At 38.6% G+C, this 13,638-nt stretch overlaps 1 protein-coding gene across 2 annotated transcripts; it reads right to left on the reverse strand.

Annotated features, from left to right (window-relative positions):
* Nucleotides 1-1,791: 1,791 nt before the first annotated feature.
* On the reverse strand, nucleotides 1,792-13,637 carry LOC149305283 (S-formylglutathione hydrolase-like). Of its 2 annotated transcripts, none has more exons than XM_089477771.1 (9): nucleotides 13,617-13,637; nucleotides 11,514-11,586; nucleotides 10,290-10,378; nucleotides 9,311-9,409; nucleotides 7,422-7,546; nucleotides 6,629-6,748; nucleotides 5,278-5,376; nucleotides 3,922-4,089; nucleotides 1,792-2,021 (listed from the first exon to the last, which is right to left on the reverse strand). In XM_089477771.1, exons 2-9 carry the CDS (start codon nucleotides 11,579-11,581, stop codon nucleotides 1,941-1,943), a joined length of 849 nt encoding a protein of 282 aa, XP_089333897.1. In that variant the 5' UTR covers nucleotides 11,582-11,586; nucleotides 13,617-13,637; the 3' UTR covers nucleotides 1,792-1,940. The 2 variants fall into 2 exon arrangements, with proteins under 2 accessions (XP_089333897.1, XP_089333896.1); XM_089477770.1 differs by lacking the exon at nucleotides 13,617-13,637 and adding an exon at nucleotides 13,457-13,468.
* Nucleotide 13,638: the final 1 nt, after the last annotated feature.

The raw sequence follows: 13,638 nt of genomic DNA on the forward strand, positions 1-13,638 counted from the left end.
ACAATCCCAAGAGACCATCACGACTGCCTAGCCACTGTGTATCATTAACAGGATGTACAGAAGAGCCTTACTTACTGCCAGATCCGGAAGGCTGTTTTTAGTAGAGTTGCTATTCCCTTTTACATCTCTGGCTGGCATTCTGTGAGTGAGTTATGATAGTGTGAGTCCAATGTATGCCATCATAATCCACTTATTTCGTGGTAGCAAAGATCATGTGAGTCCATGCCATCACTTATTTGGTGGTAGCAAAGATCAGAATTCTTTACTGATTTTTCAGTGATTCTCAAATCAACTTAGTAAGCAACACACAGGTACACTAACTCCAAAATGGTCATTTCCAAGTCATTGAGAATTAGGAGGATCAGCATTGAGGAGGAGGAGGATCTGTTGATCTTCTAATTCTCCAACAAATGGAAATAGCTGTGTTGGGGGGTTACATTGCTTAAGGGGTGTGTTTTGCAGGGTAGCACCAGAAGACATAAGAATTTATTTATTTATACCCCACTCTTCAGCCAAGAGGCTCTATGCCTTTTATCACTCCAGCCTGATTTCCCACCACAATTGTGCTAGTTGTAAGAATGGAAGCATACTGGTTTGGCCTAATTTTTAATCACATTTCCCCCATGACAGCGCTTTGGTGATCCATAATCGTGTGATCTGTTTTCTGCACTGTCATACACATGTTGGCAGCCGTGATAGCTCCTCCTCCCTTCTCCTGAAGTGTGGGGCTATGTGCACATTCACTCAGCAGCCCTGTGCTTTGGGAGGAAAAGTGATCAGTTGCCAAATGTCTCCCTGATGCACCGGCTGCAGCCAACTTTGGGAAGTTGTTCGTGGCCAGGATGGTTCTTCCTCCCACCTTCCAGAGAATGGGGCTACTGTATGCACATTCACACAGCAGCCCTGCCCTGCACTTTGGGAGAGGGAGGCAGGTGATCACAGCTGCCAACCCTGTCCTGAAGCTGGCTTTGCGAAGGTGTTGGTGGCTGCTATCACTGTGAAGGGGAGAGGAGCAGAATCACAGCCACTCACACCACATGACTGCCTGATAAATGGAACTGCAGTGGAATGGACTTATCGCATGAAGGCAGTAATGGAATAGTGCTTGCTGTGGGGAGGGAAAAAGGGCTTCCAGTTTTTCAAAAGTTTTGTTCAGCCACTTCAGTTATAAAACGGGAATGCCTCATTGCTTCTTATGTCAATTGGTCCTGACCTGCCCCACTTCCAGCCCAAGAGTTTGTCTGACTAAAGCCACTTGTTGCTTTAGTGGAAAGGCATCTTTCTTACCTATGTTTCTAACTATAAAGGTTTCACTTCTACTCCAACACCATATCTAATGCAATGCAGTCACAAGGCTGTGTTTGGTTAATGTGTACACATGTGTAAGCAATGTGTTGTGGAAAGGTTTTTAAAAAAGAAAAGAAAAAGAAAATATATCATTGCCTCTTCAGCTGAGTCACCAGCCTTCTTGGTTTTTGCATATAAGGGAGAGTTAATTTTGATCATATCTGCATCTATCCTCCTCTAAGGAGCTTGCAGCAGCAAATGTTAAGCCTCTGTTGTTTAATTCTCAGAAAAACCCCTGTGAGGTAGGTTAAACTGAGAGAGTGACTAATACAAGTCCATCCAATGAGCTGCATTTTTATGAGTGAAAAACCAATTGATTTGCTCCCATCATTGGCTAGTTTTGCATATAGGATCTAACGTAGCATTTTCAGAACTTATTTGGAGACAATTTATTGACAGTGTATATTAGGGTCCAATCCCAAGAGAGATTAAATTAATTCAAAATTAGGAAGGCATATTCAAAGTATTTATTTAGAGACATAAAATCAAAAGCACATTGCAGTAGTCGCTAATTATGCAAATCCTCTCGTTTGTTTCCACTGATTGCTTCAGCTATTTTATACTGTCGGGAGATGACCAGGGTGAATACTCAGTCAAGCGTTGAGGTATTTTGCATGATGCCTGATATGGTCATTAATGAATGTTGTTATGAAGTAGTAACTGTGATCATAGCCCTAAGAAGATAAAGAAGAAGAAAAGACTATTCAGTGTCACAGGCCAAGCTCCTTCATAAAGGATAGCTAAATGAGCAAGAAAACCCTGTACTCACAAACCAGAGACAAAGCCCAATTTAATTCAGTTGAATTTATTTCTGAATAAACTGCATAGGATTGGGCTATAAATATTTTTAATTTACTTTGAAATCGAGCATGTGGGCAGGTGTCTTCCTTTACATTTCACCTTATATCAACCTTTCTAAGAATATATCAAACTTTCAAATATGCACCAAGCCCAACAATTCTCCATTTAGGTTCTAAGACGTTCAAAAAAGGATTTAGAGCAGCACCAATCTCAAATGATGAAGAGAGTGTTCACATTTATATTAAATTAACCAGGATTCTCATAATTCTGGCTTAGTGTAAACATGTTATGTATTGGTGTTTGAATCATGTTTACTTTTTCTTTGCTCTAACTTGCTAGTACAATTACTAAACAAGTTGAAAACAGTCCAGGTACTCTGTTGTCTGAAGCAAGGTTCCTAGTTTGTTGTTTGAAAAGAACCCAGAAATCATAACTCAAGAACAAACCACATTTCACCACAAAGGAAGACTAGAAAGAAAACCAGCTGAATTAAATTATAGCCACAAATCCCATCCATTAGCAGAGATATGAACAAAGACAATGGGTTCATGGCACACTACAAATATTAATAAAGAGGTCCTTGCTACAGAACATATAACAAAAGAAATCTTCTCAGAGACAGTTTTGAACCCATGGAAACTTACTTTTGTTAAGCAGATTTATTTCTTTTACACATCTCCACTAACTGACCACTGTGAAGACCTAAAAGACCTGTATCACCTCATCCAGTCCTTTGAAAATTTACAGCAAGGTCCTTGGATCCTAATACAGTCTATCCCACTCTCCCAGCTGAATAAATTTGCATTATACCTGAGGTCAATATCACTTATTAGTGGGTTTATATTCAAGAAATCTTATGCTAAAATAAAAACCATTTACACTCTTAAACAGACTGCCACGTTCCTTTTTTTCTCCCTCCCCCTCCCTCCTTGTCATACTGCAAGAGACTAACACAGCTATTTCTTTGAAAATGTGGACATCTGCATTATCCTTTCACTGCAATCTCTACAGCTGGGGTGGGGAATGTCTGGCCCACAGTGAAGATGTGGACCACAACATTTCCCATCCAGGTCATAAGCATCTTTTGCCCTTATCTCTGATCACTGACCACAGATAACAAGCTGCTTAAAGTGCAGGAAGCTGCTGCATATAACTGAGCTGTTTTGTAGCCCTTGAAACTGTTGCACTGAGCATGGATGAAAGTGAGTTGTGCTCTGTCCAAATTAGTAATCATTCTATCTGCCCCAGCCCACTTTGCTTTGGACTCATCCTAAGCCTCTGGCCTTAACTTTTGCCCTTGGCCCCATGCCCTTAGTGAACCATGGTGGGGAGTTGGCTGGGGATATAGGTGGAAGATAGGGGGGAAAGGTTGAAAAAGATATCTATCCCAATTTTATTTTTTTATTTTAGAAGTGAAAAAAGGGATATTTTGTCCTTGTGAGATCCAAAAAGTAAAACCTGTCTCATTTTGCCAGGCTTCTAGAAATGGTCACATACATTTCTCAGTGTTTGTCTCAGTATTTTTAATAAAATGTTTTAGATTTTTTTTCTAACTAATCCTTATGGTACTTTAAACACATTTCTTAAACAAATATTGTATTGTTAACGAACTGCTTCAGGACAATTTTGTATGTAAAAGAACTTTATACAAATATCCCCCCCACCCTGGAATTTTATCTACACTTTCATCAAAAGAAGGATAATCAATCCATAATCAATCAGCCTTGGCTAGCAAATGTTAAACATTAGAGCAGAGAATTTCATGGGGATTACCAGCTGCATCCTGAAGACCACTGGCACTTTACGCTCTGTACAGGCAGCAATGAAATTATCAGGTAGTAGCTGTCCTCCTGAAAGGAACTGGTCATCTTTTCCTTGATCAATGAGAATATCCAAAGGGGAACCTTCATAGGACTTCACAATGTGTGTAGCATCATATGCCTGCAACAGATAAATGAGCACTCCCTTCTCAAAACAGCAGTAATGTCACAAGTTTCTAAAATGGCAGACAAAAAAGTAGACCAACGGGAAGAGCTCTGCTTCTATGCAATTTGAAATCGGTCTGCATTTGAAGAAGAATAGAGGCCAGGGTCTTTAAAACAAAATATGGGTATCTAATGGCAATGACAATGATTATCCCTCAACAGGAAGAAAAGACATATTTTTAAAGTTTGCATTAGCTTGCACTTCCCTAAAGGGAGCAACCTCTCCCATCATTAACCAGCACAACCAGAACAAGTTAAATAAACTTTCAGAGTGGAGTGAAAGACAGAAGTACTGTATATACTCATGTATAAGTCCAAAATTTTTAATCCAAAACTTGACACAAAAAATATGAGTCAACTTATCAATGGGTCGATGTAAACAGTGTACTTCAACTCTTAAAAAAAAAAGCCATCCCCTGATGAAAGGCAAGAGTATAATCTGTCCTGGAAGCTCTGACTCCACTCTACTCTCTCATCTATTCAGCCTTTAGTATGAGTACAAACAGTTTTGCAGGCTTCGTAAGTTCTTTGACATTGCTTTCTTTTGCTTTATCCTTAGATCCTTTGTTCTATAATATACCCTTAAGTTTTACCCTTGACCTATCTATGAATCATATCAAAATCCATAATTTTGGCCCCCAAACCTGCCCTCAACTTAGACATGAGGCTGACTTATAGTGGAATATATATGGTAAATATATATAAACTTTTTTAAAAAGTTTTTATTTGGGCATTAACTACAAAAACAAACTTTTATATTATCTTTTCCCTCTCAATTACTAGTGTGATATTATTTGCTCTGAACAGATATTAGTAGATACAGCTTTATTTTGCTAACTCCTGCAATTCTCCACAAGTCACACAACTTGGCAAACGTTGCAGAACTGAATAGAGTGGTGAAAGCATTCCTCATCCAGGGTGCTATTTTTTTCCCAAGCCAGGCTTGTTGGCATGGGACCAGCAACACCTAACTGATTCAAGAATTTAAACATAAATGCAGCTGCTTCCGCCACCCAAAGTCCACTAGCTTCAGTTCCCATTTGTCTGCCTTTAAAACGGCAGAGGCGGTTTGGTGACCCTACTGTGGTTATAGTGAAACATTTTTCTTCTAGATAGGCACAGTTCTGACATTCCCAGTACATACCTCCCAGTCTTTCACATTGGATCCTAGGTATCCACTGAAAGCCTTTTTCCCCCATGGACACTGAACAGGGTTGCAGATTGGCGCAAATGCTGAAACAGACTATTTAGAAAGGGAAAGTTAAAGACATAAATGTATATATTTATGAGCAAAGCCTCTAGTTTCTTAGTTTTATAGGTTTTTACAACTTTCCATCTTCATCAAAAAGAAATGACTGGCTCTTGCAAAAGTCTAATTTGACAGCAAAGAGTTTTGTATTAGATTGTATTAAATATACAACATATATTTAACTGTTTGTTTCTGTCCCCATTTAGCAATGCATCTTCACTTCCCAAAATTGTGTCACATGTTACTATAGGCAACTGGTAGTCCATGGGCTTAATCCAGTATTTTCATGCCATGTGGCTCCCACTAAAGACTGGGGCATTGCTCTCATTACTGCACTACACATTACTGCACTACACTCTTACAGTGCTGCTATTCCACTTTTAATGCTCTGGCTGCCTCCTGTTGCATTCTGAGGCTTGTAGTTCAGTGGGGCCCCAAGATCTTTCTGGTTGAGAATTCAGCCCCTTCGTTAAACTGCAAACCCCAGAATGCAACAGGAGGCAGTCTGAGCAGCTAAAGTGGAATAGCAGCACTATAAGAGTGTAGTGCGGTAATCTAGTAGATCTAAATATTTCTGATAACATTTTTACAAGCCATTTCTTGCAATAATAGCAGATGTCTTTTCTTTAACACACATTTAAAAGAGGAAATGATCATGGAACTGTACAGAAGTGTCTTTATTACTTCTGGTAATTGCTGACATGAAAAACTGTAGCCATTTTTCATATAACCAAAAATATCTCTCTTCAACACTTGGCTTTTCCTTATAATAGCAAAATAATGTTATAAGTTGTCTAAATTTTCATCACTTATTAATTGTCAATACTGTCAGTACAGTGGGACCTGGTTATCCGCTGGGGTTTGGTTCCAAGATCCCCTGTGGATGCTCAAGTCCCATTAAATATAATGGCAGAGCAAAATGGTGTCCCTTATATAAAATGGAAAATCAAGGTTTGCTAATGGAATTTATATTCCTTTTGAATATTTTCAAGCTGTGACTACTTGAATTCATAGATAAAAAAAATCCATGAATAGGGAGGGCTGACTGTACAATCCTATTCATGTCTATGCAAAAATAAGTGCCCGTCAATTAAAGATGATTTATTCTCAGGTAAGTGAGCACAGAATTTCCAGCCTTTGATATCTAACCTTTTCAGGAACATTTGTCATATCACTGCTATTTCCCTTTGCATCATTCTCCAATTCTTTCATTTAATCTGGCATGATTTAAGCTTTAGAATCTTACTTTATATTTTCCAGGATTCTTCAGAGCAAGGATTAGAGCACCGTGGCCTCCCATTGAATGACCTGAAATAGACATTCTTCCAGAGTCAGCTGGAAAATTGGCATTTATCAGGTTGGGCAACTGAAAGAAATCAGCAGGAAAGAAAGAGATGTGAGTATGTTCACATTTAGACCAGCAGAGGCTGAAAACAAATATGCTGCCTTCTGTTTCTGTGACTCTTTTCTTTGTCTGTCACAACATGTAAGGAACACAAACATGCTATTCACCAAGCCGTTTTCAATTTATACTGGCTACAAATGAGATTCCATAAGAGTCAACAAGCTATTTGAAGGCACACACACACACACACACACACACACACACACACAAATTATTAGCAAGTTTTTCCTTGGTTTGAGGAAGTATACTATAACATAGTTGTAATACTCTTGTTAAGGAATGAAGACAGAGCTTAAAAAGTAAGATTACTATACTTGGACCATCGAAGAGACACTTTATTGTTGTATTTAGTATAGTTCTGTCCCACTGTTTTTTTTAACATCATAGAATTCAAGGAAGCATCATAAGATTCCTAGGTTATCTCCCAGCCAGGGACTATAAAAACCAACATGGGATTTGCTTTGGTGAGGTGGCTGCATCAACTTACCTTAAATAAAATAAATAAAATTATAAAAGTGGTAAGAAATTATGGGGAGACATACCACAGAATTGCTCAGAAAGGAATTAATACTTTAAATTGTAATGCAGTCTATAATTCAATTAAGGCAACTGTAAATATCCAGCTGAAAGTCACCTCATCCTTGATGTAAGAGTACATGCGATAATTTGTTTTCCATGGCTCTTCAGTGGCGTTTACATAAAAACCAGCTCCAGTACCAAAATCCCAACTTTCCTCTTCGCCTTTAATATTGCATCCACCTATAATGGAAAGAAATTCAAGACCGGTGGTGATTATCAGTTCCCCTTCCAAAGCCACTCATGGGATGTCTCCTTCCTCATAGCAAGTCAAAATATCTCATTTTTCCTCCGCAGTCCGTCTCAAAATAGCAACACAATGTGACATTATGTCCCTTCCTATTGCCATTTTGAGAAGGAATGCAGAGGTTGATGGAAATGTTGAGAGGTTGTATGGGATTCTGGGTTGTTTGTGTGGGTTAGATGGAGGTATTTTGTGTGTTTTCATACATTAGGGGAGCTTTTTGTGGTTTCAGGGCAAATATTGTGATTTGTAGGACTTTGGGGACCAAGCAAATAGGGTTTGGGGCTTGAAGTGGTCTGCAGGTCACCGTTTGCCCACCCCTGCACAAAATTGAATATAATAGGTTCACTTGGGTGGACAGAAAGTTTTCCCAGCAACCAGGAAGACCTTTTCAAGCTAGTTGCTAAACAGAAGAGACTATATCTAGGTTGGGGAAATGCTAGGACTTCCAAAGGGGCAGAGGGGAAAATTTCATCATCCCCCCCCCCCCCCCACAACTGTTTTAGGCCCAGGAAAGTTTTCTTTTTGAAACAGGAGTGACCCAGAAGTTGAAATGTAGCATTTTGTAATAAGGTGGCTATGCAGAAATCCAAGATTTTAATGAATAACTGGGACTCTTAATTTGTTCAAGCGATGAAAGCTGGCATTTCATTGCTTGAACAAATTAAGCAATGAAATGAAAATGTGGGGTGAAGGGCTCTCCAGATTGTTACTATGTTCAATAAAAACAAAGCTCATGAAAGGTGTTGGCACCTTTTTCCCTTCTAAGGCAGGAGTGGGTAATGTTTGGTCCTCTGGATTATTCTGGACTACCGTTAGCCCCAGGAGTTAGAGTCAAACATCTGGAGGACCAAAGGTTCTCCAGCCCTGCTTTAAGAGATTTCAGCATTCCAGATTAAATAGTCCAACAATAAGACTTAACACCATGTAACTTTTCAGCTGTTGCTTTCTAAGGGTAGGTCATATTCAGGAGTGGGGCAACTCTCGGGGGGGGGGGGGGGCGGTAGGGGACTGCACTGGCTCTCCATGGAACCTTGAAGGGCTGTGTCCATCTAGATCTTCTGCTAAGTTGTTGTCTTTATTTGTATAAACTAGTACAGTTATGTTTAATTATGTATTTTTTGCATGTCTCGAAAATCAAAAAGTTAAAAATTAATTTAAAAGGTGACAATTGTTTCAACTCCTAGAGAAAACAACTTTGTGTGAGTGTACAAGGTGGGCAGAGAAGATGATCTACTCCATGGGGAGCGCATTTAGCCTAGGGATTGCCACTTATTGACCTCTACGTCTTTTGCAAACTAGGCCAAATGTGGGACCTTTGGTCCTCCAGTTGTTTTCAGCTATAACTTTGTCAATCCCGAACTGTTGGGTTCTCTGAAGATGCCAGCCACAGATGCTGGCGAAATGTCAGGAAGAAAATCTTCTAGAACACGGCCACACAGCCTGAAAAACCCACAAAAAAACATGCCGGCCATGAAAGCCTTCGACTTCACATGTTGGTTGGGACTTCTGGAAGACAGAGGTTGTAAGGGAAACTTGCCTCAAACTGTATAAACAGCACATGAGTTTACAAATGTAACTGTCATGCTGAATCTGAATTCCAAATTAATTAAAATAGATAAAATACTGGCATTATGAACAAGTTATATTAAAAAAAAAGAGAGAAAGGCCATTTATTTGAGATGCACTGGTATAGTACTTACGTGGGCTGGTGTCAGGAGCAACAACAATAAGGCCATGTTCAGCTGCTGCTTGGTGGAAAGCTGCTTTAGTTATAAAATTCTGTTCTGTGCATGTTAACCCTGAAAAGACAGCAGAAGATTTCAACAATAGGAACACAGTTTACAACTGAACCTACAGTGGGCTTCTTTCAGTCTCCAAAAAACAGGATCTAGATCTTTCTAATTATATTTTCCTATATGGGGACAAGACTGTTTAATTATTATCAAAATGCAGGGAAAGCCAAATGGATTATCAGTTAAATTGCAAAATCCACATTGTGACAATACCTCTATTATGCAAAGCAAATGGCACAAACACTTGGACAAACTTTTAAAGCCTCCAGGCCCCTTCTTCAGGGAAGATGTTCCCCAAATCAGATGGGGACAGGAGGAACAATTTGACCCATGTCATTGGCATGTAGTATTATGGTGCAGTGACAAGAAGAAAACGGCCTCAAATAAGGTTCATGGTCCCTAGGCTCGCTAGTATCAACAAAAACAATTACAGGCAATAAACTTTTTTCTATTTTTGAAAGTACAAACATTGCCACCACTTTGTCCCTCCTCCATGAAAAACAAAAATTGTCTCTTATCTATGTAAAGCTCACAGTCTCTTTTATAAGTAGAGAGCAGAGAGTTCCTTAGGCAGTCTCCCTATTGTAACACAAGATGATTTCAGGTGCTGGATCACATAAAGCAAGTCAACAGAAACCTCTTTCACTGGAGGGACTGAGACCTCATTAAAAATAAAGCATCATGTTCAACAACATCTAGAAAGCCACATAATTCCCTTTCTTGGCCTAATCCTTATCAAGGCTCAGCCAAAGCATGAGCAAAGCAGTTCTCTTTAGAATCAGCCCTTGCCCCCAAAAGCCTACTTAGACCATGCTAACACAATGTCACAATTAATTCTAGTCACTTTAGGTGACATCCTTTTTAAAGACAGCTTCAAAATACTCACCTGAGAGCCAATACAATACAGGACACTTCTCAGTTTCCGCCTTGGGTGGCAAATAAATCCCAAATTTCATTTTGCATTTCAGCTCAGCACTGTCAAGCAACAAAGCATAGTTACTAGAAAGAACAATCTAACTAAACAATTGAAATTTTTATAAGGGATACAGAAGTGCTTAATGAATCAGCCAGAAGCTTTAATCATTTCATAGTCTGCTCCTCCCTGAAAATCTATACAACTGTTTCAATGAAGAGATTTGACTTGATGAGAAGGATTCAGGCAAAAGGAGTATATTACTGATGCCAGAAAACTGGGAAAGGATAAAAATCCTCAGAGGACTTCCTAGCATGGCATTTAGGTATGGCAAGAAAGATACATGATGGGTTGGGCACAGAAACAGAAGGGATTGAATAGACACATAAGGGGGCTCAGCATAGAAGTTGAGTAAGAGTAGTGGGCCAGTGTGATCCTATTGAAAGATAATAGGTAACTGGTATATTACAACATGCATGGAAAAAGTCAGGACACTGTTGCTTGACAAATAACTATTCCCCCCTCCAAAAATTAACATTAAAAGATGGTCTCTCAGGACTGTTCTCAGAGATGCTGAAGCCAAATTCTTAATGGGACTAATGTTCAGAGAGCAGAATCAAACAGATAGGAAAGGGTTAGGATTGATCTTCATGTCAATTGCCCTCTTAAGGGTTTTTCATGAATGTATCCCACTGTATTTCATTGTTTAAAGAAATTATTTTAATGCTGTGGGACTGAGGTGGGGCTGATTTTCATTATTTGTCCTTTAGGGCCCATACAGACAGGCCAAAATAAAGCTGCTTCGGGTCACTTTGGATGTATGCTGTTTAAATGATGCATGCGTCCTAAGAGTCCAGAAGCCGTGCCAAAGCCACACTCCAGTCCTTAGGACTTCTGGACTCTTAGGAGACATGCATCTTTTAAACAGCATACCTCCAAAGTGACCCAAAGCAGCTTTATTTTGGCCTGTCTGTATGGGACCTTACTTATATATGGACTCACCACTGAACAACTGACTGAATGGTCTACTCTGTTTGGGAGTAAGCAACAAGATGCTAGCCATAGTTTTTTGCTCTCTAAGGCAAAACTATTTGTTGTTGCAATGTCTGCTTTAGTGTTAGCTATCTTTATATTATATTATGATTTTATTGCAGGCTTGGAGGGTAATTAAATTGCATATAGAAGTAAAATATTTACCTTTCATGCTCGTACACCTTCTGAAAACCATTGAAGCATTTATTGCTAGAAACTTCTTTCAGTGCCATGGCTTCTGGTGAGAAACATAAAGATAAACTGATGTATTTTAGAAAAGGTATAGTGGCTATCGATGAACAATAGACCACTGGATTAACAATGCCCAGTTACTGAAAAATAAAGCCATCTGATTTTCAAGCCAGCTGATATAGAAGTAACAAAGGCATTTTGAAGAAAATGGGGGAAGGTGCCCCAAATGTACCACTCCTTTATTTCTCAATGGTCCAGATGAAGTTTGCATCTAAAATTCAACATGAGCCAATAAATTTGATTGTCAGACGACAAATCTGGAGGCCAGGGTTTGAATCCTGGCTCAGCTGTGTAAAACCCATTGGGTTGCCCTGGGCAAGCCATAGTCTCTCAGCCTTAGATGGCAATGGCAAACTCCCTCTGAATAAACATGCCAAGAAAACCCTATGACAGGTTCGCCTTAGGGGCGCCATAAGTAAAAAATGACTCGGAGGCACACAACTACAACATGGCAATCTAAGCTACCAACCGTCTCATACAAACACTATGAAAGCAACGGGAAGGTCTGTTCCTATCGTGGCGCCTACATCAATAGTGTGCGTTAGATATTTTTATTGCAAGTTGTTGTTGTGTGCCTTTACAAGATTTGTTCAGAGGTTTGCCATTGCCTTCTTCTGAGGCTGAGAGAGTGTGACTTGCCAAAAGTCACTCAGTGGGTTTCACGGCTCAGCAGGGACTCAAACCCTGGTTTTCAGAGTCACAGTGCAATACTCAAACCACTACTCCACACTGCCTGTTTTGCAATATTAATCTATCCTTATTGCAAGTTATATTGATAAGAAGTCATCCTTTTCCTTGCTGTTTAATCTTTACATTGATAGTTATAAAATCTTATACTGTATGTATCTATATATAAATCTTTATATCAAAGGTTGTTTTTTGTTTTGTTCTGGTTTTTTTGCATTTTTCAATATTATTATTTTTTGTGTGTGTTCCTTTCCTCTTTTTGCAATTAAAATGTAACCTTATGGAAGTTGTGTGGATAAGAAATCATCTTTTTCTTTGTCCTTTAATCTTTACATCAATAGTCATAAGATCTTATATACAGTTTGTTTGTTATTTTGTTTTCCCCTTTTTGCAATAACAACTTATCCTTATTTCGAGTTACAAAGATAACAAGTCATCTTTTTCTTTGTCCTTTAATCTTTATATCTTAGCTTAAAAAGAAAAGAAGACTGCAAAATACCTTTATAACTTGCAATAAGAGGAAAGGGACACAAAAAGAAAAGAAGACTAGGGGGAAAAGATATAAAGATGTATACATAGATATTTATGTATCTATATAGATAGATAGATAAGATCTTATAACTCTTGATGTAAAGATTAAAGGCCAAAGAAACAGATGACTTCTTACCCTCATAACTTGCAATAAAGATACATTCATATTGCAAAAAGAAGAAAAGGATACAACAGAAAAGAAGACAAGGAAAAACCCAACCAAAGATATAAAGATGTATACATAGTTATCAGTATATCTGTATATAGATATACATAAGATCTTATAATTATTGATGTGAAGATTAAAGGGTAAAAAAAAAGATGACTTCTTACCCTTATAACTTGCAATAAGGATAAATTGCTATTGCAAAAGGAGGAAAGAAAGACAAAAAGAAAAGAAGACTGAAAAATAATGTAAACAAACCCCAAATTAAGATGCAAAGATTAAAGGGCAAAAAAAGGATGACTTACAATAACAATAACATATCATTATTATTATTTCCATAGTCCATACAGCAGCACAGCTATTATTCCAGCCTCTTTCTGTTATCATTCCCTCTGTGGGCTCCCCCTCCTTAATCAATAACCCTGGTGGGGATCAATAACCCTTGGGGAATAGGCAATAACAATAATAATACCTTGATCAATAACCCTGGTGGGGATCAATAACCCTTGGGGAATAGGCAATAACAATAATAATACCTTGATCAATAACCCTTGGGGAATAGGCAATAACAATAATAATAATACCTTGATCAATAACCCTTGGGGAATAGGCAATAACAATAATAATAATACCTTGATCAATAACCCAAGAGAC

The sequence above is a fragment of the Sceloporus occidentalis genome, unplaced genomic scaffold, assembly GCF_023333645.1.
Source record: "Sceloporus occidentalis isolate IW3139 unplaced genomic scaffold, rSceOcc1.0.p SCAF_12, whole genome shotgun sequence".
NCBI classification, from domain to species: Eukaryota; Metazoa; Chordata; class Lepidosauria; order Squamata; family Phrynosomatidae; genus Sceloporus; species Sceloporus occidentalis.

Bases quoted from the DNA above. Each gene is read 5' to 3' on its own strand.
- LOC149305283 (XM_089477771.1), bottom strand. From the start codon at position 11,581: ATGGCACTGAAAGAAGTTTCTAGCAATAAATGCTTCAATGGTTTTCAG. The intron at 7,547-9,310 runs GTAAGTACTATA...TTTCCATTATAG, and splicing joins TGCTCCTGACACCAGCCCAC to GTGGATGCAATATTAAAGGC. The intron at 4,090-5,277 runs GTATGTACTGGG...TATCTGTTGCAG, and splicing joins CCAATGTGAAAGACTGGGAG to GCATATGATGCTACACACAT.